At 39.7% G+C, this 27473-nt stretch overlaps 1 protein-coding gene across 1 annotated transcript in view; it reads left to right on the top strand.

Moving 5' to 3' along the window:
• Positions 1-27473, top strand: part of DNAH8 (dynein axonemal heavy chain 8) — a 395922-nt gene that overhangs the window by 313240 nt on the left and 55209 nt on the right. The window contains exons 82-86 of the mRNA XM_088024365.1: positions 2892-2965; positions 5004-5156; positions 5516-5671; positions 22813-22929; positions 24767-24868. Of these exons, the coding sequence (XP_087880491.1) occupies positions 2892-2965; positions 5004-5156; positions 5516-5671; positions 22813-22929; positions 24767-24868 (602 nt within the window). The remainder of the gene's footprint in view (positions 1-2891; positions 2966-5003; positions 5157-5515; positions 5672-22812; positions 22930-24766; positions 24869-27473) is intronic.

Genomic DNA, 27473 nt, shown 5'->3' with positions numbered 1-27473 from the left:
GATACCTATGAATAAACCTAATCAAAGAGGTAAAGTATCTGTACTCTAAAAACTATAGAACACTTATTAGGGAACTTGAGGAAGACACAAAGAAATGGGAAAATGTACCATGCTCATGGATTGGAAGAATAAATATTCTTCAAATGTCTGTGCTACCCAGAGCAATCTACATATTCAATGCCATCCCTATCAAAATGCCATCAACATTTTTCACAGAGCTGGAACAAATGATCCTAAAATTTGTCTGGAACCAGAAAAGACTCCGAATAGCCAGAGGAATGTTGAAAAGAAAATCAAAGCTGGTGGCGTCACAATGCCGGACTTCAAGCTTTATTACAAAGCTGTAATGATCAAGACAGTATGGTACTGGCACAAAAACAGACACATAGATCAATGGAACAGAAAAGAGAGCCCAGAAATGGACCCTCAACTCTATGGTCAACTAATCTTTGACAAAGCAGGAAAGAATATCCAATGGAAAAAGGACAGTCTCTTCAACAAATCGTGTTGGGAAAATTGGATAGCCACATGTAGAAGAATGAAACTGGACTATTTTCTTGCACCAATCACAAAGATAAGCTCAAAATGGATGAAAGACCTAAATGTGAGACAGGAATCCATCAAAATTCTAGAGGAGAACACAGGCAGCAACCTTTTTGACCTTGGCCACAGTGACTTGCTAGACACGTCTTCAAAGGCAAGGGAAACAAAAGCAAAAATGAATTATTGGGACTTCATCAAGATAAAAAGGAAACAGTCAACATAACTAAAAGGCAACCTATGGAATGGGAGAAGATATTTGCAAATGACATATCAGATAAAGGGCTAGAATCCAAGATCTATAAAGATCTTATTTAGCGCAACACCCAAAAGACAAGTAATCCAGTTAAGAAACGGGCAGAAGACATGAATAGACATTTTTCCAAAGAAGACATATAGATGGCCAACAGGCATATGAAAAGATGCTCAACATCACTCATCATCAGGGAAATACAAATCAAAACCACACCTGTCAGAATAGCTAAAATTAACAACACAGGAAACAACAAATGTTGGTGAGGATGGGGGAGAAGGGGAACCCTCTTACACTGTTGGTAGGAATCTAATCTGGTATAGCCACTCTGGAAAACAGTATGGAGATTCCTCAAGAAGTTAAAAATAGAACTACCCTATGACCCAGCAATTGCACTACTGGGTATTTATCCAAAGGATACAAACATAGTGATTCAAAGGAGCACATGCACCCCAATGTTTATAGCAGCACTGTCCAAAGTAGCCAAAATATGGAAAGAGCAAATTACATATCAGATAAAGGACTAGTATCCAAGATCTATAAAGAACTTATTTAGCTCAACACCCAAAAGACAAGTAATCCACTTAAAAAACAGGCAGAAGACATGAATAGACATTTTTCCAAAGAAGACATACAGATGGCCAACAGACATATGAAATATCTTCTCAAAGATGAATGGATAAAGAAGATGTGTATATATATACATTGGAATATTACTCAGCCATCAAAAAGAATGAAATCTTGCCACTTGCAATGATGTGGATGGAATTAGAGGGCATTATGCTAAGTGAAATAAGTCAGTCAGAGAAAGACAAATACCATATGATTTCACTTACATGTGGAATTTAAGAAAAAAACAGATGAACATAGGGGAAGGGAAAGAAAAATAAAAGAAGATGAAGGCAGACAGGGAGGCAAACCATAAGAAACTCTTTTAACTGTAGGGAACAAACTGAGGGTTGCCGGAGGGGAGAGGGGTGGGGGGATGGGGTAACTGGGTGATGGGCATTAAGGAGTGCACGTGATGTAATGAGCACTGAGTGTTCTATACAACGGATGAATCACAAAATTCTACCCCTGTAACTCTGTGTTAACTAAGTTGAATTAAAAAAAAATTTTTTAAAGTTAATTTCCAGTTCCAGTTTCACAAGCATGATTCATAGACTTCTTCATTTAGTGAGTTCATATGGCACAGCACAAGTGGATTCTCCGATTCAATAATGAGCCTAAATGGGGGCACCTGCGTGGCTCAGTCATTAAGCGTCTGCCTTCAGCTCAGGTTATGATCCCAGGGTCCTGGGATCGAGCCCCGCATCAGGCTCCCTGCTCGGCGGGAAGCCTGCTTCTCCCTCTCCCACCCCCCACTTGTGTTCCCTTTCTCACTGTGTCTCTCTGTCAAATAAATAAAATCTTTAAAAAAAAATATGAGCCTAAATAGCGTATTCTCCCCCAAATTGTTATCACACTTCTGATCTTACAGTGGCCTCCACTTTCTCTTCACACTCAGTTCCAAGGTGGTGATCTAGTCTAAGGAGCAGTTATCCTTCAATGCAGCCCTCAATGCAGCCCTCCTGGGGCCGAATTGCCTTGAGTCCTATCTCAGAAAATGGGCAGCCATGCAAACAAAACCAAAACAGACAGAAAGCACTGCTTGACCTGACATCTTAAAGGAATAAAAACCCAATTACATTTTCATGGAAGTATCCGTGAAACCACCAAAGAAAGATTCTAATCAAAACATACGGCAAAACTCAAAAATCCTCTTTCCCTCTAAATACCTGTGATAGCATTGTAGCTGCCTCTCCCACCATCATTCTTTCTCCTCCTTATCTCCAAACAGCCCCAAACTCTCTAAAAGCCCAGCCCCTTGCCCTTTGTCTCTCTCCTTTTGCCCTCACTTCTTCACGTGGTGCCTCCAGTTTTTCCCCACCTATTTCTCTCATCAACACAACCATAGGCCACACCTGTTTTATTCCCAAGGGGCTTTCTTAGAAGCCATGGAGGGAAGGTGGCTATGGCCATTCAGAAATTGATTTTTTGTCCCAATTCTGTGATAAAATTTATGTTTCATCGTAGTGATCCCTCTCCTATGTTACAGAGTGCAGAACTATCTCAATGGGACAAGGACAAGAGGTACATGCTAGAAAGCTGATTCAGATGTCCATGCAGCAGGTAGGTAGCGAGGCCAGCTAGTGCTAGTGCATCATTCTTCCTATTAGCATTCTGGCCATCAGGTCTACCTTGGACCGCCACAGTGGTGGCTGAAGCATTCTGCCTCGGATGCTCCATCATCAGTTTTCCATTACTTTAATGGATGCATAGTTAACCTTTGATTACCAGTGAATATTAAACCTCAAGCTGGTTTGCTCCTGATATCCCCACAGAAAGCTTGTTTTATTTTCCATAGTATAATCTCCATCTTATTTTCACTAAATATATATATATATATATATTTACAATTAGGCAGACACACTCCCTGGTTTCTAAGAATGCAAATCTACCTGGAATTTCACAATCAATATTAATAGTGCTTAAGAAGTGACAGACCAAGACAGTTAAATTTCATTTTTTGGTTAAAGTCAGACTTCTTTTTTTTTCATTAATGGGTAGTTTCAGACAAATAAGAAATATTTGAGGATGTTATGCTTAAATATTGATAATGGTTTTTATTGAAAATTGCAAGCTAGATGGAATGCTGAGAAATGTTTTCCATCACACCTAATAAATACACAGAACATTAATTTTCTAGAGATGCTTGGTAGATAGCAATTTCAGCTGTGATAAGAAATCGCACCACTTATAAAAACAAAGTAAGATCTCAGTTTATTTTTAAGCTTTTGATCTCATACAGTCTGTAGCAGCTTTGGTGCAGCTTTTTCCTTGGGAATTAATGACCAGAGAGGGTTAATGAGCTAAGTCTCTGCTTGGTCCATCAAATTTTCAAGTTAGTCATTAATTTTCAAGTGCCTGAAGCCTTTATCTTTATCACTTAATTATATTCAATATATAACAATAATATATTGTTATCTAATTTCTATATATCAAGGCAATTACATATTATTATTTTTACTCAGATCAAATGATTCACTCCATTGAGTGATTTGACAGTTTAACTTTGGACCTTAAATAATTTCTTTAGTTTCCACGAATGAAAAACTTTTAAATTTCAGTACCTCATTCACACTAACCTTCTTTGGAATATTAGCTTTGATAAGTTCCATGTTCTGTTTCTTAAGGTGGGATAAATATTGATAATAATGACATTATGAGGGGAAAAAATAAAACCAACAGCCCAGGAATAGGTGCAGCCACTTTGCCACGTGAGGGACACCAGATTTAGAATGAAGCTGACATTGTTGAACAAAATGGAGAACGAGCGAGTAGCTGGATCCATGATGGCACCAACTAATTTAACTGTGAGGTCCATCCTCCTCTGCCACCCCAGTTGTCTAGGCCAACATGTCCGCTTTGCTCTTTAAGCCAGTCTGAGTTGTATTTTCTCTCACGGTGGAAGGCATAAAACACAAACTGTGTATTTACTGTGCTCAGTATTTTGTAGCTGTATTGATCTGATCTCGTTAATATAAGGGTATCAAAATGTTGTCTGGTTAAACTATGTTCTCATAGAACAGTGATGGTTCTGTGACTTATATATTGCTAAAGATAGCTTTATCAAGTATTAAAATAGTGCTTAGTAAGTTTTGTGGTTTCGAGTCTATATGGGAAGAGTGATGACAAAGAGTAAGGTTTAGTATTCTGGTAGCCCAAGTCACCAAATGTATTGTCGCCAACTTTCAGGAGATAATGTGCATCTCTTCTTTGTGTCTATGGATGATTTGGCTTGGGGGTGAGTCAGTTCTGATTCACTTTAGGATGAGCTTTTACAAATTCCAAAATACCCATTCCCACCATTAGATGGTGCACGTGCCATACTTACACAAGACTTCAAGTTCTTAATTTGTTTCCTTCTGAGCCAGAGATGGCAGAGTACAATCGTTTTGATTGTACTTGATTCCAGTCTTACCAGTAGCAGAAGAAATGTTTGTATTGACGTGTAGTCATTTCATTAAAATCAGGTGCTCAAAACAGAGTATTTACATGCCCTAAGCAAAGGTGGGTTTTTTTTTTTTAATTATACATTTTGTTTTTTTTTTTTAAATCATGGCGAAAAAATTACAAGAAATTAATATGAAATCATTTTTGAATACAGGGTGGCTGGGTATTACTGCAAAATTGTCACCTTGGCCTAGAATTCATGGAAGAATTGCTAGAGACATTAATCACCACTGAAGCCAATGATGACTCCTTCCGAGTGTGGATAACTACTGAGCCCCATGATCAATTTCCAATTACATTGCTTCAGGTTTGTTACTGTGACATAAGTGTCTTTTCCTCAAGAGTTATTTGAATAAAGATGGCATAGTGACATTACTGAAAGATGAAAACATGACAGGGCTTTCGATCCAGCAGAGTCTGCAAGATCTTATAATTGTCAAGGTCTTGACTATAATCATCAATATTATATAGCAAATATTTCTGCAGAAGAGTTCTAAGACTCAGTCCTAATTTATGGGGTTTCAGCTATGATTGATGTCATTAGTTTAGAATTTCCACTGACATTTTATGTACCATACGCACACTGTTATCTGAAGTATTGTCCTTTCTACTTTATCCTTTATAATAATTTACAGAAACAAAACTAGTGTTTGCTTTTTACGACAGACTTCTCTCAAATTCACTAATGAGCCACCACAAGGCGTACGCGCAGGTTTGAAAAGAACATTTGCCGGAATTAATCAAGACCTTCTGGATATCAGTAATTTACCCATGTGGAAGCCGATGCTTTACACAGTAGCGTTTTTACACTCCACCGTGCAGGTAACTTCCAGGTGCAGTTTGCACATTTAAGGGGACTTTAATGATGCCCTGTTGTTTCTCTGCTGCACTATCTGCTCTCCTTGCCCTGCTTTTTTCCTCCTTCATGGGACTTCGCCACACCTGGCTTGGTATATATTCATCTGTGTACTTAACATGTCCCTTGTCCCCGCCCCTTGCCCTGGCCATGAGAGTGTAAGACTCTTGAAGACAAAGACTTTGTCTTTTTTGTAACTGCTGAATCCCCTCCAGCATGGCAGCATCTGGGGCATTGCCAGAGCTCAGTAAATATTTGTGAGGTGAACATGGATTATTTAGATAGGAATTTGGTTTTCAAAGTGCCTGGACCAGCCAGGAATGGTATGAACACCATCTCATAAGGGTTGTGAATATTATATGAGATGGTGTTCATACCATTCCTGGCCGGTCCATATAAACAATGGAATATTACTCAGCCATCAGAAAGTATGAATACCTAACTTGTACATCAACATGGATGGGACTGGAGGAGATGATGCTAAGTGAGATAAGTCAAGCAGAGAAAGTCAATTATCATATGGTTTCACTTATTTGTGGAACATCAGGAATAGCATGGAGGACATTAGGAGAAGGAAGGGAAAAATGAAGGAGGGGGGGAATTGGAGGGAGAGATGAACCATGAGAGGCTGTGGACTCTGAGAAACAAACAGGGTTTTAAGAGGGGAGGGGGGTGGGGGGATGGGTTAGCCCGGTGATGGGTATTAAGGAGGGCACGTACTGCATGGAGCACTGGGTGTTATACAAAAACAGTGGATCGTGGATCACCACATCAAAAACTAATGATGTATTGTATGGTGACTAACATAACATAATAAAATTTTTTTAAAAATGAGGAAATTGATAAGATGTCCAGATGAATAAATAAATGAATGAAGATGGTAGTACTTTTAAGTAGACACTAAAACAGGAGCATCAACTATATACTAAATGCTTTTCATAGATTATTTAACCAGTCTGACTCCAAAGCCTCTGATTTTCCTCAAACTCTCAGGAATTTACTATCCCTTGGACTGTCTCAAATAATAGGAGAATTTTGTTAAACTAGACGCAGGGACAACAGAGCCCCAGTCCCACTATGGGTCCATCCCCCCATCTCTTCAGTGTGTGAAAATAAATTAATTGCACCTCAGGAAAAATAAAATAAAATAAAAATGAGGAAATTGAGGCTCAGAGAGTTTAAGTTCATTGGTGGTAGATCTAGGGGTCAAGCCTGACACTCCTGCCTCACACGGAAGTATGTTTTGAGCCCACCAGTGAAGGTGGTGCTGATATTGGGAGGACAGTGGTTATCTGTCATTTCCAGGTTGTTTGTGATTTGCTTTTACTATACACTTATATATTAATGTAGTAATTTTGTGGCTCCACAGCCACTTGTCTATGGGATATTTTCATTTTGTTGTTGCTCTGTTCTACATTTGATTTTATATTTTGGTCTGTATTTCAAAGCTGTATAAATTTAACGTACTTGATTCACTCCTTGACTTCAGAGAGAGAGATGGACAGGCTCCTTTAACCCTTTCCACATTTTTTCCTTCACTGAGGCTGGAGTGAGAAAGGAATGAATGATGTGGCTTGTGCCAGGAGCCATGGTTTAGCTATGCACAGCGGCACGGAGAGCCTCCCCTCCTCTCTCCCCACCCTGCCCAAAGGTGGAGGGGAATTTGGTGCTCATCTCAGAACATCCTGGGCATATTTATCCTCAGGTTCCTTGTCCCTGCCACTCTACCAGGATCCCTGCTGCCCAGTGGGGAGGGCTGTGTAGAGGAGACAATTATGCATCTCCTCCCTATTGGTCCCCTAACCCTGAGAGAGTTAAAATCAGGTTAAACACTTTGTGGGTGGTTCTTTTTACTAAGTCCGATTGTGGCCTTTGGATTGTAAATTATAGCTTTCGAGTCACTGAAGCCTATTTCATACATTCTTATCTGGGAATTGTTTGCTTTGCTAGGCCTTATCATACTCTAATACAAATATTACTTTAACTCTGTTATTTAATTCCCAATTCACAAATAATAATATTTTATGATTCTGTTCCCAGTAGTGATGATTCAACTCTTCCACTGGGTTTATCATGGGGAGATGATTGGGGTATTTTCCATATGGTCAGTGCAGCAAGCTGTGTTTTTGTGGCCATTATCCAAGTGCTACACAGAAGGACAACAGGACCATGGGCCAGTCATGGGGCTAAGGTGTGCTTACACTTGACAGGACGTGTATTTGGGTTCAAACAGGAGAAGTCTCCATTGCTAGGGCCATGAAGCTAGGAGATTGAATGTCTAGGAGGTTAAATCCAGTCATAGTGTGCTGGAAAGAGCACCTCATTGAGGACCAGGAGGCTGGGACATTAGACTCGCCATGAAATCAATTAGCTGTGTGAGGATCGTCAAGTTATGTCCCTCTTGGGACCTCTGTTTCCCCATCTGTGTATTTAGAGGCAGAAGGAGGTGAGCCTTCAAGTTTTTCGCATTTCTAAAACCCTGTTATTAAGTTCTATGACTACCCAGGGAGCATAGATAATTCAAGCATGGCTTCCTCTGTCCTGTTTCCATCATTAGCAGAAATATTTACTGTGATAGTGCCTAAATATTTTCTTTTACTTGTTAGGATAGAGCTGGCTTGAAAGGAAAATGCAGCATTCTTGAGGGGCCTGTGGTCCTGGGCCAGCAGCTTCTACATGGCCCGGGAGCTTGTAAGAACTGTGTCTCAGGCCCCACTTCAGACCTGCTGAATCAGAATCTGCATTGTAATAAGATGCCCAAGTGACTCATGTGTGTATTAAAGTTTAAAGTGCAGCCATTACTAGAAGGACAATTCTGGGTTGGATTGATTGTGACTTAGATTTCTCTAGTGTTGGACATACTAGCCAAACACTTGATTTGTTAGCTGATTGATCAATTCCTCCAAATTTAACCTAGATATTGCTTGCTCTATACAAATATGAGGTATATGCATTTGTCCTTGCAGAGATGGACAAAAAGAACAGGGAATTGGTTCATGTCACATAATCTGAAGCCTCAGGCCTGGGGAGGAGTTCATGCTGGAGTCCATCACCCCTCAGGATACAGAACCTGATAGTGAAATAGAGGTCAAATGTGAGAGCTGTGTGACCCCCATGTAGTTCGCTTACTGAATTGTGGTTTGGCCTCATGCCATCAACTTATCCCCGCTCAAGGGCATCATGTGCTTTGTGAACCTCACTCATTGTTACAGAGAACAAAATGAACAGCCTCCCCCCTCCCCCCATAAGAAGGGGAAGTAGACTTGGCTGGTCAAGGACAAGTGTCTCGGGTGGTATAGTGAAGGGTGTGGTTTGTTTTGTGGTTGAGATAGGAACAGACTTACCCAGTAGAAGCGGGCCCTGGGTGCTTCCCTGGGAACCTGCAGAGATACACAAGCCAATTCTGCACCAAGTTCTTCTTGCCCCAGACTTCCCTGGGCTTCCCTCCCCTCTCCACCAGGAACTTACCATCCACAGAGGCCAGGAAGTTACTGCAGCAACAGCACTCTTACTGCAATTGGGTGATGTCTCTGCCCTAGCTAGCCAGCCCTCCTACCCTCCCCATGGGAGACCACCACCATCCCCAGCATCCTAGTAGATGCCTTGGCTCCATTTGGCCACTAATCCCTGAGGACATTTCCACATCCTCTTGGAGATTACTCTCAGTGGGATCTGCCCTCTGGCCTTAACATCATTTCTCTCTGGTTTCCCAGAAATTCCAGTGCAGCATCATTCTGGGTTTCAGAGCAAGGCTACATTCATCCTTCAGAATCTTAATTTTAAATGTATCTTCCTCCAAAGTCTTGGTCTTTTGAAACTCAATAATTACATTGTGGTGTCCTCCCAATACCTCCTGCAGAAAGTCAGAATAGCATTTTCTGGTGGTCAGTGTACCATCCTTTGATGGTCAATGTACCATCCTTTGTTTGAACAGTACATCGGACCCAGTAAATGTCTAATACGATGGTTCTCAGTCATTGCCTGAGCCCCAGAATCCCTGGGAGGAGGCAGCAAGGTGAGGTGTTCAGTCCTTCTAAAAACTTCAAGTGATTCTAATACACAACAGGAATTAAGAATAACTGCCAAATATCCATTGCCCTTAAGACAAGAGTCCTTCATCATTTTTATGTCCTTTCCATGGTCTGGAATTTTTCTCCTCATCACCTTGGCTTGCCAACATTGAGGTGTACTTTTTGGGACTTTTCTAATGGTTTATGCACAAGTCTATGAGGTTTTTTGATAGTCATTGATTAGGAGCTCTCGGGTCTTGCAGTAGCAGTTGTAGACTTGGATATTTTATCCTGGCCCTTAAAGATAATTAAATATTAAATAAAAATGGCCATATCAAACAGGATCCAGGGAATTCCACTGCCAGCAGTTTTTCTTTCCAAAAAGTGTTTTCTTCTCCTATATCTTGTTTTCTTTCTCAAGTTTGAGCCTTGACAAATATTGCCTTCAAGTTTAATAGTGCATATTAAGGTCTTGCTTTGGGAAGGCAAGATTATGAAGTTCTTAGTTTAAATGTCTTCAGAATAATTACAATAATATGATACAGGTTTAAAGAAAGATCTTTTACATTTTGCTTGATGGTTTTTCCCAGGGGTTCTGGCTATTTCTGTTCATTATTTTTACCTTTTAAAGTTTCCCTTATGTTGTGTAATATGAATTGCATTTTTAATTTTATGTTAGTTCCAGTAATTAAACAGGATGTGATGTTCCAAAGAGAGCCTTGTTTTACAGATGCAACTGAAGTGATTCTGTGTTGGGCTATGGGAGGTGGGTTCATTGGGCTGAGGTAGAATCTAACATAAAATTGGAAATGGCTTTGACATCATTAAGATGATGACCTAGTTGAGTAACTTGTCTTCAGCATCCAAAGGAGGATTCCAAATTTTCCATATTTCACTAGCAGTTCTCTGTTTTGCAGATTCTTTGGTATACAAAGAAGGAACCATACTGGTCAAATTCAGTAAAGAGTAGACTAGTCTTCCTAAAATCACCACTCTCCAACTTGATAATGAATAATAACTCCCTTCTGTTGTATCAGGTTTTAGCTCTTTATCCTGACATTCACATCTGTCTATGTTCCACCTCTGAATCATCATGTGAGCGTGTAGTTCTAGCTACTCACCCAAGGTCACTCTCTGCTGCAGTAAAACCACTTACCTGCAGCGCCCTGCTAGATGAATCAGGAGCTTGGTGTTCCTGTTTTTGCTCATGGCCTTCACCAAGCCCGGAAGTCTTTTCTCCCTTCTTTTCAAAGACCAGCTTCAGTTTCATTCTTCCCAGAGCCTCTGATTGAATGTCTTCTTCAGGCTTATCATTTGTTACGTTTTGACAGTTAATTATAGTCACCATCACATTGTCCTTTCCTTGTTTCCAAGTCTTATTTTCTCAACTAGATTGAAACTTCTTGAAAATACATTGATTTTAATGTTTTTTCCATTGTCTCACATAGGACTCATCCATAGTTTCAAAAATACTATTTGGACTGAAGAAATTCAGTATTCCAAATATTAGAAATCTAGCAAAGCCCCCTGCTTTTGAGCTTCCAAATGAGTTATTGATGGTTTGAATCTATTCTGATAGTATTCCAAGGTGATAATTCAGGGTTCTTTCTTTCCTGTCATTAGAGAGATCAGTGAGTACCAAAAAAAAATTGCAAGAAAATGAAATGACTTAATTTGTGAAAGATGTCACCCCCCCCAAGATTTTGTCTTTTTTTTCCGAGATAAGCTGAACAGTCTATAACTTTAGTGAACCAATGTAAAAAGTAAATGCTTTAAATGAAATTTGATAGTAAATAGCATAAAGTAAAACAAATCTCAGCATTATAGCAATTTTTAAAGCTCATATTTTAAGGAGCAATGGAATTGCAATGACTCAATGCGTGTAAGTGGAAGTGTTTCCATAGAGCCAATTTAAGCAGTTTTAGTAATTGGAAAGGAAGAATTATTTTTCATTCAGTCTCCTGTCTAATTGAACAGTAAATTTCAAAAATTAAGTCAAACATAGGTGAAACTATTTTAGAGTTGATTCTCTTTTTTTTTTTAAATGGGAAAACATTTTCATTTCACCAATAAGTGGTTAGCTTTCTTCTTTTTGAAGGCTTCAAGATGGAAGAAATTCCAGAGGCTCGAGGTTTAGCTGAATGCATTTTCATGTTAATATTCCATAGAGTCTCCCAACTCACTGTTGCTCCAAAATAACCTGGAGGAGGCTCACCTTAATGTTTCTGGGATCCACTCAAAAAATTCTTTTGAATTGCTGTCTCAGCCTCAGAAATCACCCCCAAGAGGGTGAGGAGAATGCCTATCATTCTGATAATAATCAACAATCAATCTAGTGTTTATTATACAATCATAATCCTTTTCCCAAAAAAGGTGCAAAAGGGGAGACAAAAATGGGAGACATGTTTCCTACTGTTAAGGTTCAAAATCTGGTTATAGAACCAAATATTTCAACATGAAACAATTAAAAAAAAAGAAACACATCATGGCAACATAAATGTTGAGAACAGGAAGCAGAAAGACATCAAGAGAAGTTGACACATTTAAGAGCCAGGTTTCTCCCTCATGCACCGGGGATGATACCACGTCTCTCCATCTGTTGAGGCACCTCTGCTCCTTCTCACCTTCTCTGTGTTCAAGGTGGAAGATGGTGCTTCATAGCACCCAAGTTTAAGTCTCCCTAGTTTAAGCTCTAACTAGGATAAATTCTAGAGAACAATTTTGAGCTCTAAGTTCAAATTCCTGGGAGGAGGAATCTGTTGTCCTTTCTTTTTTTTTTTTTTTTTTAATATGTCTTCTTTTTTTTTTTTTAATTTTATTTTTTTATTGTTATGTTAATCACCATATATTACATCATTAGTTTTTGGTGCAGTGTTCCATGATTCATTGTTTGTTCATAACACCCAGTGCTCCATGCAGAACGTGCCCTCCTCAATACCCATCACCAGGCTAACCCATCCCCCCACCCCCCTCCCCTCTAGAACCCTCAGTTTGTTTTTCAGAGTCCATCGCCTCTCATGGTTTGTCTCCCCCTCTGATTCCCCCCCTTCATTCTCCCTGTCCTGCTATCTTCTTTTTTTTCATATATTGTATTATTTGTTTCAGAGGTACAGATCTGTGATTCAACAGTCTTGCACAATTCACAGCATTCACCTAGCACATACCCTCGCCAATGTCTATCACCCAGCCACCACATCCCTCCCACCCCCCACCACTCCAGCAACCCTCAGTTTGTTTCCTGAGATTAAGAATTCCTCATATCAGTGAGGCCATATGATACATGTCTTTCTCTGATTGACTTATTTCACTCAGCATAACACCCTCCAGTTCCATCCACGTCATTGTAAAAGGCAAGATCTCATTCCTTTTGGTGGCTGCATAATATTCCATTGTATATATATATATATACCACATCTTCTTTATCCATGCATCTGTCAGTGGACATCTTGGCTCTTTCCACAGTTTGCTATTGTGGACATTGCTGCTATAAACATTGGGGTGCATATACCCCTTCAGATCCCTACATTTGTATCTGTGGGGTAAATACGCAGTAGTGCAATTGCTGCATCGTATGGCAGCTCTATTTTCAACTTTTTGAGGAACCTCCATAGTGTTTTCCAGAGTGGCCACACCAGCTTGCATTCCCACCAACAGTGTAGGACGGTTCCCCTTTCTCTGCATCCCTGCCAACATCTGTCGATTCCTGACTTGTTAATTTTAGCCATTCTGACTGGTGTGAGGTGGTATCTCATTGAGGTTTTGATTTGGATTTCCCTGATGCCCAGCGATGTTGAGCACTTTTTCATGTGTCTGTTGGCCATTTGGATGTCTTCTTTGGAAAAATGTCTGTTCATGTCTTCTGCCCATTTCTTGATTGGATCATTTGTTCTTTGGATGTTGAGTTTGATAAGTTCTTTATAGATTTTAGATACTAGCCCTTTATCTGATATGTCATTTGCAAATATCTTCTCCCATTCTGTCGGTTGTCTTTTGGTTTTGTTGACTGTTACTTTTGCTGTGCAAAAGCTTTTTATCTTGCTGAAGTCCCAATATTCATTTTTGCCCTTGCTTCCCTTGCCTTTGGAGATGTTTCTAGGAAGAAGTTGCTGTGGCTGAGGTCAAAGAGGTTGCTGCCTGTGATCTCCTTTAGGATTTTGATGGACACTTGTCTCACATTGAGGTCTTTCAACCATTTTGAGTCTATTTTTGTGTGTGGTATAAGGAAATGGTCCAGTTTCATTCTTCTGCATGTGGCTGTCCAATTTTCCCAACACCATTTGTTGAAGAGACTGTCTTTTTTCCATTGGACATTCTTTCCTGCTTTGCCGAAGATTAGTTGACCATAGAGTTGAGGGTTCATTTCTGGGCTTTCTATTCTGTTCCATTGATCTATGTGTCTGTTTTTGTGCCAGTACCATTCTGTCTTGATGATGACAGCTTTGTAATAGAGCTGGAAGTCTGGAATTGTGATGCCACCATCTTTGCTTTTCTTTTTCAACATTCCTTTGGCTATTCAGGGTCTTTTCTGGTTCCATACAAATTTTAGGATTATTTGCTCCATTTCTTTGGAAAAAGCGGATGGTATTTTGATGGGGATTCTATTGAATGTGTAGATTGCTTTAGGTAGCATTGACATCTTCACAATATTTGTTCTTCCAATCCATGAACATGGAACGTTTTTCCATTTCTTTGTGTCTTCCTCAATTTCTTTCATGAGTATTTTCTAGTTTTCTGAGTACAGATCCTTTGCCTCTTTGGTTAGATTTATTCCTAGGTATCTTATGGTTTTGGGTGCCATTGTAAATGGGATTGACTCCTTAATTACTCTTTCTTCTGTCTTGTTGGTGTATAGGAATGCCACTGATTTCTGTGCATTGATTTTATATACTGCCACTTGACTGAATTCCTGTATGAGTTCTAGCAGTTTTGGGGTGGAGTCTTTTGGGTTTTCCACATAAAGTATCATATCATCTGCAAAGAGTGAGAGTTTGACTTCTTTGTCGATTTGGATGGCTTTGATTTCTTTTTGTTGTCTGATTGCTGTGGCTAGGACTTCTAATACTATGTTGAATAGCAGTGGTGAGAGTGGACATCCCTGCCGTGTTCCTGACCTTAGGGGGAAAGCTCTCAGTTTTTCCCCATTGAGAATGATATTCACTGTGGGTTTTTCACAGATGGTTTTTATGATATTGAGGTAGGTACCCTCTATCCCTATACCCTGAAGAGTTTTGATCAAGAAAGGATGTTGTACTTTGTCAAATGCTTTTCTTGCATCTATTGAGAGGATCATATGATTCTTGTTCTTTCTTTTGTTAAGGTATTGTATCACGTTGATTGATTTGCGGATGTTGAACCAACCTTGCAGCCCAGGGGTAAATCCCACTTGGTCATGGTGAATAATCCTTTTAATGTACTGTTGGATCCTAGTGGATAGTATTTTGTGAGAATTTTTGCATCCATGTTCATCAAGGATATTGTTCTGTAATTCTCCTTTTTGATGGGGTCTTTGGTTTTGGGATCAAGGTAATGGTGGCCTCATAAAATGAATTTGGAAGTTTTCCTTCCATTTCTATTTTTTGGAACAGTTTCAGAAGAATAGGTATTAATTCTTCTTGAAGTGTTTGGTAGAATTCCCCTGGGAAGCCATCTGGCCCTGGGCTTTTGTTTCTTGGGAGATTTTTGATGACTGCTTCAATTTCCTTAGTGGTTATAGGTTTGTTCAGGTTCTCTATTTCTTCTTGGTTCAGTTTTGGTAGTTGATACATCTCTAGGAATGCACCCATTTCTTCCAGGTGATCTAATTTGCTGGCAGAGAGTTGCTCATAATATGTTCTTATAATTGTTTGTATTTCTTTGGTGTTGGTTGGGATCTCTCCTCTTTCATTCATGATTTTGTTGATTTGGGTCATTTCTCTTTTCTTTTTGATAAGTCTGGCCAGGGGTTTATCAATCTTGTTAATTCTTTCAAAGAACCAGCTCCTAGTTTCGTTGATCTGTTCTACTGTTCTTTTGGTTTCTATTTCATTGATTTCTGCTCTGATCTTTATTATTTCTCTTCTGCTGGGTTTAGGCTTTATTTGCTGTTCTTTCTCCAGCTCCTTTAGGTGTAGGGTTAGGTTGTGTATTTGAGACCTTTCTTGTTTCTTTGGAAAGGCTTGTATTGCTATATACTTTCTTCTTAGGACTGCCTTTGCTGTATTCCAAAGATTTTGAACAGTTGTGTTTTCATTTTCATTGGTTTCCATGAATTTGTTTAATTCTTCTTTAATTTCCTGGTTGACCCATTCATTCTTTAGTAGGATGCTCTTTAGCCTCCATGTATTTGAGTTCTTTCCAACTCTCCTCTTGTGATTGAGTTCTAGTTACAAACATTGTGGTCTGAAAATATGCAGGGCGTGATCCCACTCTTTTGGTACTGGTTGAGACCTGATTTGTGACCTAGGATGTGATCTATTCTGGAGAATGTTCTATGGACACTAGAGAAGAATGTGTATTCTGTTGCTTTAGGATGGAATGTTCTGAATATATCTGTGAAGTCCATTTGGTCCAGTGTCTGATTTAAAACCTTTATTTCCTTGTTTATCTTTTGCTTAGATGATCTGTCCATTTCAGTCAGGGGGGTGTTAAAGTCCCCCACTATTATTGTATTGTTGTCAATGTGTTTCTTTGCTTTTGCTATTAATTGCCTCATATAATTGGCTGTTCCCATGTTAGGGGCATAGATATTTACAATTGTTAGATCTTCTTGTTGGATAGACCCTTTAAGTAGGATATAGTGTCCTTCCTCATCTCTTATTATAGTCTTTGGTTTAAAATCTAATTTGTCTGATATAAGGATTGACACCCTAGCTTTCTTTTGGTGACCATTAGCATGGTAAATTGTTTTCCACCCCCTCACTTTCAATCTGGGGGTGTCTTTGGGTCTGAAATGAGTCTCTTGCAGACAGCATATTGATGGGTCTTGTTTTTTAATCCAATCTGATAGCCTGTGTCTTTTGATTGGGGCATTTAGCCCATTTACATTCAGGGTAACTATTGAAAGATATGAATTTAGTGCCATTGTATTACCTGTCAGGTGACTGTTAGTGTATATTGTCTGTGTTCCTTTCTGGTCTATGTTGCTTTTAGGCTGTCTTTTTGCTTAGAGGACCCCTTTTAATATTTCCTGTAGGGCTGGTTTTGTGTTTGCAAATTCCTTTAGTTTTTGTTTGTCCTGGAAGCTTTTTATCTCTCCTTCTATTTTCAGTGATAGCCTAGCTGGATATAGTATTCTTGGCTGCATATTTTTCTCATTTAGTGCTCTGAATATATCATGCCAGTCCTTTCTGGCCTGCCAGGTCTCTGTGCATAGGTCTGCTGCTAATCTAATGTTTCTACCATTGTAGGTTACATATGTCTTCTCCCGAGCTGCTTTCAGGATTTTCTCTTTGTCTCTGAGACTCCTAAGTTTTACTATTAGATGTTGGGGTGTTGACCTATTTTTATTGATTTTGAGAGGGGTTCTCTGTGCCTCCTGGATTTTGATGCCTGTTTCCTTCCCCAAATTAGGAAGTTCTCTGCTATAAGTTGCTCCAATATGCCTTCTTCCCTCTCTCTCTTTCTTCTTCTTCTGGGACCCCCATTATTCTAATGTTGTTTCATCTTATGGTATTGTTTATCTCTCGAATTCTGCCCTCGTGATCCAGTAGTTGTTAATCTCTCTTTTTCTCAGCTTCTTTATTTTCCATCATTTGGTCTTCTATAGCACTAATTCTTTTTTTTTTAATTTTTTTATTGTTATGTTAATCACCACATATTACATCATTAGTTTTTGATGTAGTGTTCCATGATTCATTGTTTGTGCATAACACCCAGTGCTCCATGCAGAATGTGCCCTCTTTAATACCCATCACCAGGCTAACCCATCGCCCTACCCCCTTCCCCTCTAGAACCCTCAGTTTGTTTTTCAGAGTCCATCATCTCTCCTGGTTCGTCTCCCCCTCTGACTTACTCCCCTTCATTCTTCCCCTCCTGCTATCTTCTTCTTTTTCTTTTTTCTTAACATATGTTGCATTATTTGTTTCAGAAGTACAGATCTGTGATTCAACAGTCTTGCACAATTCACAGTGCTCACCATAGCACATACCCTACCCAATGTCTATCACCCAGCCACCCCATCCCTCCCAACCCCGACCACTCCAGCAACCCTCAGTTTGTTCCTGAGATTAAGAATTCCTCATGTCAGTGAGGTCATAGGATACATGTCTTTCTCTGATTGACTTATTTCACTCAGCATAACACCCTCCAGTTCCATCCATGTGGTTGCAAATGGCAAGATCTCATTCCTTTTGATGGCTGCATAATATTCCATTGTGTATATATACCACTTCTTCTTTATCCATTCATCTGTCCATGGACATCTTGGCTCTTTCCACAGTTTGGCTATTGTGGATATTGCTGCTATAAACATTGGGGTGCATGTACCCTTTCGGATCCCTACATTTGTATCTTTGTGGTAAATACCCAGTAGTGCAATTGCTGGATCGTATGGTAGCTCTATTTTCAACTGTTTGAGGAACCTCCATACTGTTTTCCAGAGGGATTGCACCAGCTTGGATTCCCACCAACAGGTAGGAGGGTTCCCCTTTCTCCACATCCCCGCCAACATCTGACGTTTCCTGACTATAGCACTAATTCTTGCTTCTGCCTTATTTATCCTAGCAGTTAGCGCCCCCATTTTTGATTGCACCTCATTAATAGCCTTTTTGATTTCAACTTGGTTAGATTTTAGTTCTTTTATTTCTCCCGAAAGGGTTTCTCTAATAACTTCCATGTTTTTTTCAAGCCCAGCTAGTATCTTTTTTTATTTTTTTTTATTTTTTTAATTTTTTTATTGTTATGTTAATCACCATAAATTACATCATTAGTTTTTGATGCAGTGTTCCATGATTCATTGTTTGTTCATAACACCCAGTGCTCCATGCAGAACGTGCCCTCCTCAATACCCATCACCAGGCTAACCCATCCCCCTACCCTCCTCCCCTCTAGAACCCTCAGTTTGTTTTTCAGAGTCCATCATCTCTCATGGTTCGTCTCCCCCTCTGACTTACTCCCCTTCACCAGCTAGTATCTTTTAAATCATCGTTCTGAACTCTAGTTCTGACATCGTACAAATGTCCATACTGAGTGGGTCCCTGAGAGTTGGTACTGCCTCTTGTTCTTTTTGTTGAGGTGATTTTTTCCATCTTGTCATTTTTTCCAGAGGAGAATAGATGAGTGAGAGAACAAAATGCTAACAGAGTAACAATGACCCCAGAAAATATACTCTAAACAAATCAGCAAAGACCTGAAACCGGGGGAAAAGAAAGGGAAAGAAAAAGAAAAAGATAAAAACAAACAAAAACAGAACAAACCAAAACAAAAAAAAAAAAAACAGAATATGATCAAATATGATCAGGCTGGTACATAGATCGGTGCCACACACTAGATTTTGGGTGTATTTTGGTCTGTTAGAAGAAAGTGCCTCCCAAAATTTTAAAGAAAGAAAAACTTATGTATGTACAAAAATAAGGGTTAATACGATGAAGGGACGGAATATGAATGTAAAGATGAAAATTTTTAAAAATTTTATAAAAGGAATTGATAAGATAAGAAGTTGTTTGAAAAAAGAAAGAAGAGGATTTAAAAAAAAAGAAAAATAAAGGAGAGAATGTGATCAGGCAGGAGACTAGAACAAAGCCATACACTAGAGATTTAGGTATATTTTGATCTGTTAGAAGAAACTGTATCCCAAAATTTTAAAGAGAGAACTATATATATATATATATATATATATATATGCCAAAAATAAGGGTAACTTCTATGAAGGGATAGAATATGACTCTAAAAATGAAAAATAAAATTTTTTTTAAAAAAGGGATTGATAAGATGTTGGCTGAAAAAAGGGAAAAGAAAAATTAAAAAAAAGACAGTTAAAAAAAATTAACTTTGAAAGACTAAAGAATCACGGTAAAAAAGCCATGAATTCTATGTGCAGTATTCCCCTACCTCTGGAGTTCTGCCGTTCTCATTGACCGATAAACTTAGTCTTGGCTGGCTGCTCTTGCTGATCTTCTGGGGGAGGGGCCTGTTGCCATGGTTCCTAAATGTCTTTGCCGGAGGCGGAATTGCCCTGCCCTTGCCGACCCGGTTCAGTAATCTGCTCGGGTTTGCTCTCGGGAGCTTTTGTTCCCTGCAAGCTTTCCGTACAGCTTTGGAGGACCACGGTGAAAATGGTGGCCTCCCAATCTCTGCCCAGAGCAGCCGAGAACTCGGGGCCCCGCTCCTCAGTGCACCCCCAGAGAAAAGCAGTCACTCCCATCTCCCCGGTCTCTGGCCGCACTCCGTGCCCACCTGGCCTGTGACCGAGCATTTCTATCTCTGGCACCCGACTCAGTGTGGAGTCTCCAAACCCAGCAGATCCCTGCGGTGCGCTCCCGCGCTACTCCTCCCGGGGGAGGAAGGGGAGTCTCCCCGGATCTGCCGCTTGTTGGGTCCCTGCTGGAGGGGCAGTGGCCCAACTGTGCCATGGATCATGATTTATGGCAAACCCGAGCTGAGAGCCCATGCCTCAGCTCCGTCTCTGCAACCAGCTGCCCTGCTCAGATACCTGGGAGCTCTGCCGCACTCAGGCACCCCCGGTCTTTCTCTGACCCCGAGGGTCCTGAGACCACACCATCCCAGAGAGGGTTCCACCCCCGACTTAGCCACTGGAGCAACATCCCTCAGCAGAGCCAACTTCTGAAAGTTACAATTTTGTGCTCCACAGCTCTATCACTTGCCAGAAGTGGCTGCCAAAGGCCCCCTCCCCCGCCATCTATCCTCCCAAATATCACTTCGGATTCACTTCTCTGCACATCCTACCTTCCAGAAAGTGGTCGCTTTTCTGTTCAGAGAGTTGTTGATATTCTTTTCTTCGATCTCCTGTTGAGTTCGTAGGTGTTCAGAATGGTTTGATCCCTATCCAGCTGAATTCCTGGAACCAGACGAAATCCAGGTCTCCTACTCCTCCGCCATCTTGCTCCAAGATTCGGTAGTTTACATTTTTAAGAGTTGTTTGTTTGCCCTCAGTCTTGTTAAAAAGGAGACAACAGACCCAAAATGGAGTTACTTGTGCTAAGCCCACATCGCCAAACTGAAACCAATATGTAATCTAACTGCAATTTCAACCTTCTCTCGAATGTAATTTTAACTGGTTAGTCTGGAATTTCCTGGTCAGCACTAGTGAGGTAATCCCTTAATAGACCCCTTTTCTCCCCCAAAGGAAGGTGACTTTGCCCAAAATAATCCTTTTCCTTATTTATGACTTCCTTGTGCCATCCTCTCTCTGCCCTTAAAAACCTTTCCTTTTCTGTAGCTCTTTGGGGCTCCTTCCTATCTAAGTGGATGCTGCCTGATTCATCAATCGTTCAATAAAGCCATGGAGATCTTTAAGATTTACTTGGTTGAATTTTTATTTAACAGTCTGATCTCCCAGGGTCAGGACATCTGGACCCAAATTACCCAAATTAATTTTCATGGTTTACTTAATATTTTAAAAGCACATTCTGAAAATCAGTAATTAAACCTTCTTGCTTTCTGAATTTTTTTCTCTGACCCGTCTGTGAATTTGTCTAAACTAAAATTCATTTAGATTCCTTAAATGGTGGTATTAATTAGGATCTAAAGCATGGAGCAGCTGTAGTAAGAAGTATTGGAATGACTTGTGAAAATAGCATGTGAGTGTGTGTGGAAAGGCAGAAGAGAGAAAGAAAAGTTAGTATATATTTAGAGGTAGAGAAGTAGAATTATACCTTTCTATAGATGTTTTGGGATTCTATTCTCCCCATGAATTCTCACCTCAACGACTAGGGTCAAAGGGCTAGGAGCTAACCCAAATAAATAATTGGGCCTCCCTTAGAGATTGGTTGTGCACCAAGGCAGAGAAAGCTGATTGTATAGTGATATTTGAGTTAATCTATGTGGTTTGCTAGGTGATCAGAGCCTGGAAGTACCGGTTCTAACATGGTCTCCAGAATATTGAGGCAACTGAATCATTTGATATGAGCCCCTTTGGATTGCTTATGGGCAATTTGGCAATTCAAAACAGCTACTGTTTCATAGGAGAGAACAAATGAGGGCAATGTGAAAGTTTTAAGAAGGATGTGTCATGTTTCACCATAGAGATTTGGGGTTTTCTAAGTCTGAAATTGCAAGATTACAAAGTGAAACTAGCAGGGGGTCTAAATGCTCTTGAGTTCTTAAGTTATTCAACTGGAAAAACAAAAATTTAAACCCTTACATTTAACATTTGAAATGTTTAAGAGTCCAATTTAGTATAAATGAATTCTTTTAACAGACATTTATTGAGCACCTACTGCGTTTTTTTGAATTGGCAATGGAAACCTAGACTTTTTTTTAAAGCCCAAGAACTCCAATTTGGCAAATATTTGAGGATTTGTTGTTTTTTTTTTTTAAGATTTTTATTTATTTATTTTTGCAGGATAGAGAAAGCATGCACATGTGCACATCAGCGGGGGGTGGGAGGGTAGAGGGAGAAGCAGACTCCCTGATGAGCAGGGAGCCCAATGCAGGACTCAGACTCGATCCCAGGACCTTGGGATCATAACCTGAGCAGAAGGCAGACACTTAACCGACTGAGCCACCTAGGCACCTGAGGATATATTCTTGTAAACCATCTGGCCATAGAGTCATGAAATAGTATTTCTAGTGGTTAATATATCAAAAATTGTATACTGTTCTTTTATGACATCAACTTATCTCTATATCATGCCTTACTTTTCCTGTATTTTATGTTTTATTTATTTTTTTTTTAAGATTTTATTTATCTATTTGACAGAGAGAGACAGTGAGAGCAGGAACACAGCAGGGGGAGTGGGAGAGGGAGAAGCAGGCTTCCCGCTGAGCGGGGAGCCCGATGTGGGACTCGATCCCAGGACCCTGGGATCATGACCTGAGCCGAAGGCAGATGCTTAACAACTGAGCCACCCAGGCGCCCTGTATTTTATGTTTTAATAATAATAAGAGAAATCAGCTGCATTCAATTTTAAAATCTTACTTTTTTTCTTGGTGTTGTTAAGGAGCGACGCAAATTTGGTCCCTTAGGATGGAATATTCCCTATGAATTCAATTCTGCTGACTTTGCAGCCAGTGTCCAGTTCATTCAGAATCACCTTGATGAATGTGATATTAAAAAAGTGAGTGAAATTGTTATTTTTTTCCCATTTTTATTGCTTTCCTCAAATCAAGGTTCTACAGACATTTTCAGTCTATAATACACAGTTGAACCCCCTGAGGTTCCCCCTACCTCCCCGAAAAGGGACTGCTCATTCTAATCCATTGTTCACTGGTCCAGCCATTTCCCCTCACTCCCCTACTGCCCCTAGGAGTGCGTTTGGACCCTAATCTCAGATTTGTGTTGCCCCCTCTCGTCTCTGTCCTGGGCACATACAGCAGAGACAGACCACAAATGATGCAACTCATTGTGTGCAGAAACTCCACAACCTTCCTCATATCCCACCTAACTGCCCCCAGTGCACTTCAAGAGAATGTACACCTTAAATCAGACTTTTCTTCCAGCATCTCATTGATGCCTCTTCAGAAGTGAAAATGTTATCTTAGCCCACACAAGAGTTCTTTCTCAGGTTTAGTCACATCTTAACAGATGTTTAAACTTACACAAATAGATGGCAATAATTTCTAATAATAGTCACTGATCATTGTCCAGCATTTCACAGTTCTCAAAGTGCTCATGCATGAAGGATCTCACTTGAAACTTCCCAATTCTGTGAGGTCGGCACAGAGGGCATTACTGTTATCCCCGTTTTACTGGTGAGGTAATGGACAAAAGAGAATAAAGGACTTCCTCCAGGTCACAGACCTAAGAACACAAGCCAGTTGTCCCTCCACATGTGTTAAAAAGGGTTGGAAATCCGTTTTCTCTATGATCTAGAGCAAGTTCATGAGCCTCTTAGAGCCTGTTTCCTCATCTACAAAGCGGTCTTGGTTTCTGTAAAGAATAAGTGAAATTGCATTTGTGAAAGCACAGTATATGGTGCACAATAAGAACTCAGTAAATTCTGGTTTCCTACTGTCTCCCCTTCTCTTCTTTCTCATAGTAGATCTTGAAGCTAATTATAGATACTGGAGTATCAGTATGGTGATGGTAAGCCATGATGAATTTTTATGTGGGCCGCTGGAGGATCTAGAAACCATTATTTTTCCTTGAAGTTACAAAGGGATATTAAATTGAGTATGACAGCTTGATGAAAAATTACATTTTATGGGTTCATACTCTGTTATTATTTATCATTTTGTATATACAAATAATAGTTAACCTTGAAATAGATGTTTTGAAAGGCAGTAGAGCTGATGAATCAAAATTTAGCCAAGAGAAAGTAAATTAAAAAAAAATCAAGCATTCTTACTTTTCCTACCCCAAATGTATTGAGTAAAAAAAAAAAAACAAAAAACTATTAATATCTGTAATGTATTGCTAGGATAAGATTGCTATGGAAATTAATAAATACTTTGATTTAGTTATAGCTCACAGAATGAGACAGCAAAGGATTGCATTGTAGAAAAATGCTGTGAATGAATAATTTTCTGGTTGTTCTCATACTGATTCAGAAAATATACAACTAAGAAAGCATATTAAACCATTGATTACTTGATTTTTTCCCACTTTCTTCACTAAACATGACTTTTTTCTAACAGCTTGGCATTACTATAATGAGTGTTATAGATGATTACATCCACAGAGTGAAAAAAATAGTCTTCCCCCCACACTTTAAATGATCAGTGAGTAATATATTCACTTGATATTTAGTATTGTAGATTTTTCTTTGGTGACCAAACCCTGGCAGTTTCAGTCATGTAATAGCAAAAGAGCTACTAAGAGAAGATTATGAGTCATTTTAAATGTGATCTAGTTTGTGCTTCCTTTTTGAGACGTTTTCTCCAGGGAAAGACCTGAAATGTTCAGAGTTTCTTGTTTGGATTGACAATGAATAATCTTTTGTATTTTTAATAAAGGGTGTATCATGGAGTACTGTTCGGTACATGATTGGAGAAGTTCAATATGGAGGCCGAGTGACAGATGACTTTGATAAACGTCTACTTAATTGCTTTGCTAGAGTAAGTCAATTTACAGAAAAAGCTTGGGACACATTTCATTGCATTTTCATTTTAAACAAGAATATTTGTTTGTTTGTAAATCAGTGAGCCAAACTTAAGGGGGAAGAAACCCAGAGAGCATAACTGCTGAAAAGAAACAGCCAACAAAGCCCAAACCGAAACCAAAGCCAAAGCCAAACCAATTAGCTATCTTACTTGTGGTCCAGAACACAATAGACATCAACTTTCAGTGGTCTGTAAATTTTCCCCTGTATAAATGAATTGCTTATTTTCAGGGTCTCTCCACACTGCCCCTCTTCCATGAAAACATGACAATTTATTTGCTACTTCCTCTGAATGCAAGTCTCACGAAGATTTCAAACCCCCAAATAAGTGACTGGAGAATTAAGCATAATTCGAGTATTCTCATCTTTTCCATTAGGACAACTGAAAATTGGTGGACTGTTCATTTTTCCCTCTGTGCCCAGTAAAATCTACATACATCACATCGGCAAACATTTTCTAGAGAAAATTATTCCTTAGCAATTACACTGTTCATGTCAGTGATAAATTGTATAAATATATGTACCAGGCTCAAGCTCTTCTTAAAAGTTTTACATGTTAAAGAAGCAATATACATTACCTAAGTGGAAAAATCAGATTTATGAGTATTTTATGGTTATTTGAATTCTTTGTAGTAGGATCTATATTGGTAATTCTCTGTTTCAATGATTTTTTTTTTTCGCCCCTAACAAAAACAGCAAAGCATAAACTTTGGGGGTATTTTGGTAAATTGGAGGTTGACCAGGAATCTGATTTTTCTTTCAATCCTTATTTATTTTTGCAAGTTTTTCTTAATGCCATATGTGGAGAAAGGTGGATGGTGATAAGTGTTGTGTGGAGGTGGGAGCCTGGCTGCTGGAGATTAAGTCAGTACACACCTCCTAGAAAGCAACTGGGCAAAACTTACTGAAATTAAGTATTCTAGGTAGACACATCACAGAACATTTCTAGAAAAAGTCCACAAATGGACATATACAATAATGTTTATGGCAATATGTATGTGGAGCTGAAGGTAACCATCATAGGTTGGGCTGCCTGTGGATTCCCCTTCCCCAGGGTACGACCTTGGTTGAGGCAGGCTCCCTTCTGCCAGGTCAGTACCTTGGGAGGGACAATGTGATGAGCCCTAGGTAGCCAATCCTCCAGACAGCTGAGGAAGTGAGTGCCTGGGTCCTGAAGAAGGAACTGGTGGTGCATTGCAACATCCCCTACAAATGCCTAAGAATCCTAAGAAGTAGGGAATGAGCACAATGGAATACTATTGCTCACCCTTCTAGGGTACAATCTGGTGGCATTTAGTCATATCAAGTGCGTGATACTTTCTGAACCAGACTCCCTGAATATATGTCCCAGAGAAATTCGCAAATTGTGGAGATCAGGACTGAATGGGGAAAAACAAAAATAAAAGGGGCCTAAACTCTGGGCACCTGGATGGCTCAGTTGGTCTGACCCTTGATTTTAGCTCAGGTCATGATCTCAGGGTTGTGAGACTGAGCCCCACACTGGGCTCCGTGCTGAGTGTGGAACCTGCTTAAGATTCTCTCTCTCCCTCTCCCTCTGCCCCTCCCCACTGCTTGCTCTCTCTCAAAAAAAGGGGGGCCTAGACTCATGAGAATGATAAAATAAAGAAATATGGTAAACTCACCTCTATATCTGAGGTTTAAAGGAATAAGAAGATGTCTTGTATACTGTGTGGTAGAATAATTGCAAAAGTACCAAAAAGTGGAGTTTCCGTACTCGAGATTCTGAGAAGTGGTTAGATTTTCCATATATTGTACAGCTACTACCAGCAGAATGCTGGTGGTGAAAGATGAGGGGGTCAAGAATCACTCCTAGTTTTGACTTAAACAACTGGGTAGAGAATAGGACTATTTACAGAGGAGAAGGGCTACAGAAGGAATGAGTTTTATTGGCTGGGGCCAGAAATTAGAAGTTCTGTTCTGATCATGTAACTTTTGAAATGCCCACTAGATACCCAAATGGAGTTGTATAACACTGAAGTTCCCTAAAGGCAGGGACTTTGCCTGATTACATCACTGCCAGATTCCCAGCATGCAGAGCAGAACCTAGAACATACTACAGGCTCAATAAATATTTGTTGAATAAGAGAATGAAGGAAGGTAAACAAGGCAGTTGGATTTACAGGTCTGGAGCTCAGGAGAGAGGTCAGGGCTAGAGAAAAAGTGTTGGAATTTGTCAGCATATGGATAGCATTTGAAGTCAAGATAATGGATGAGAGCATCATCTAAGAAGAAAGTGTAGAGAAAGAAAACAAGCTAAAGACAAGGCTTTGAGTATTTTAATGTATCAGGAAAGAAGAAATGGTCAACTGAGAGAGGTCAAGGAAGATGAGGAAAGGGACTTTACCTGTACTTAGTATTTGCCTGATAAATCTTTAAAAAACATAACCTACTTTTAAGAAATATTAAATATACAGAAAAATGTATAAAACATAAATATATAGTTTACTAAGTCTCTTCAAATAGACATAGAATATTTCCAGCTCCCCCAAAGACTCACGCATGTCCCTTCTCCATCACAAACCCCCATTCCCTCAAGGTAG

Source organism: Eumetopias jubatus, unplaced genomic scaffold, assembly GCF_037043125.1.
Source record: "Eumetopias jubatus isolate StellerSeaLion01/CBP00866 unplaced genomic scaffold, mEumJub1_p1.0 scaffold_6, whole genome shotgun sequence".
In the NCBI taxonomy this organism is placed as follows: domain Eukaryota; kingdom Metazoa; phylum Chordata; class Mammalia; order Carnivora; family Otariidae; genus Eumetopias; species Eumetopias jubatus.
This window is presented reverse-complemented; position numbering and strand designations above follow the sequence as displayed.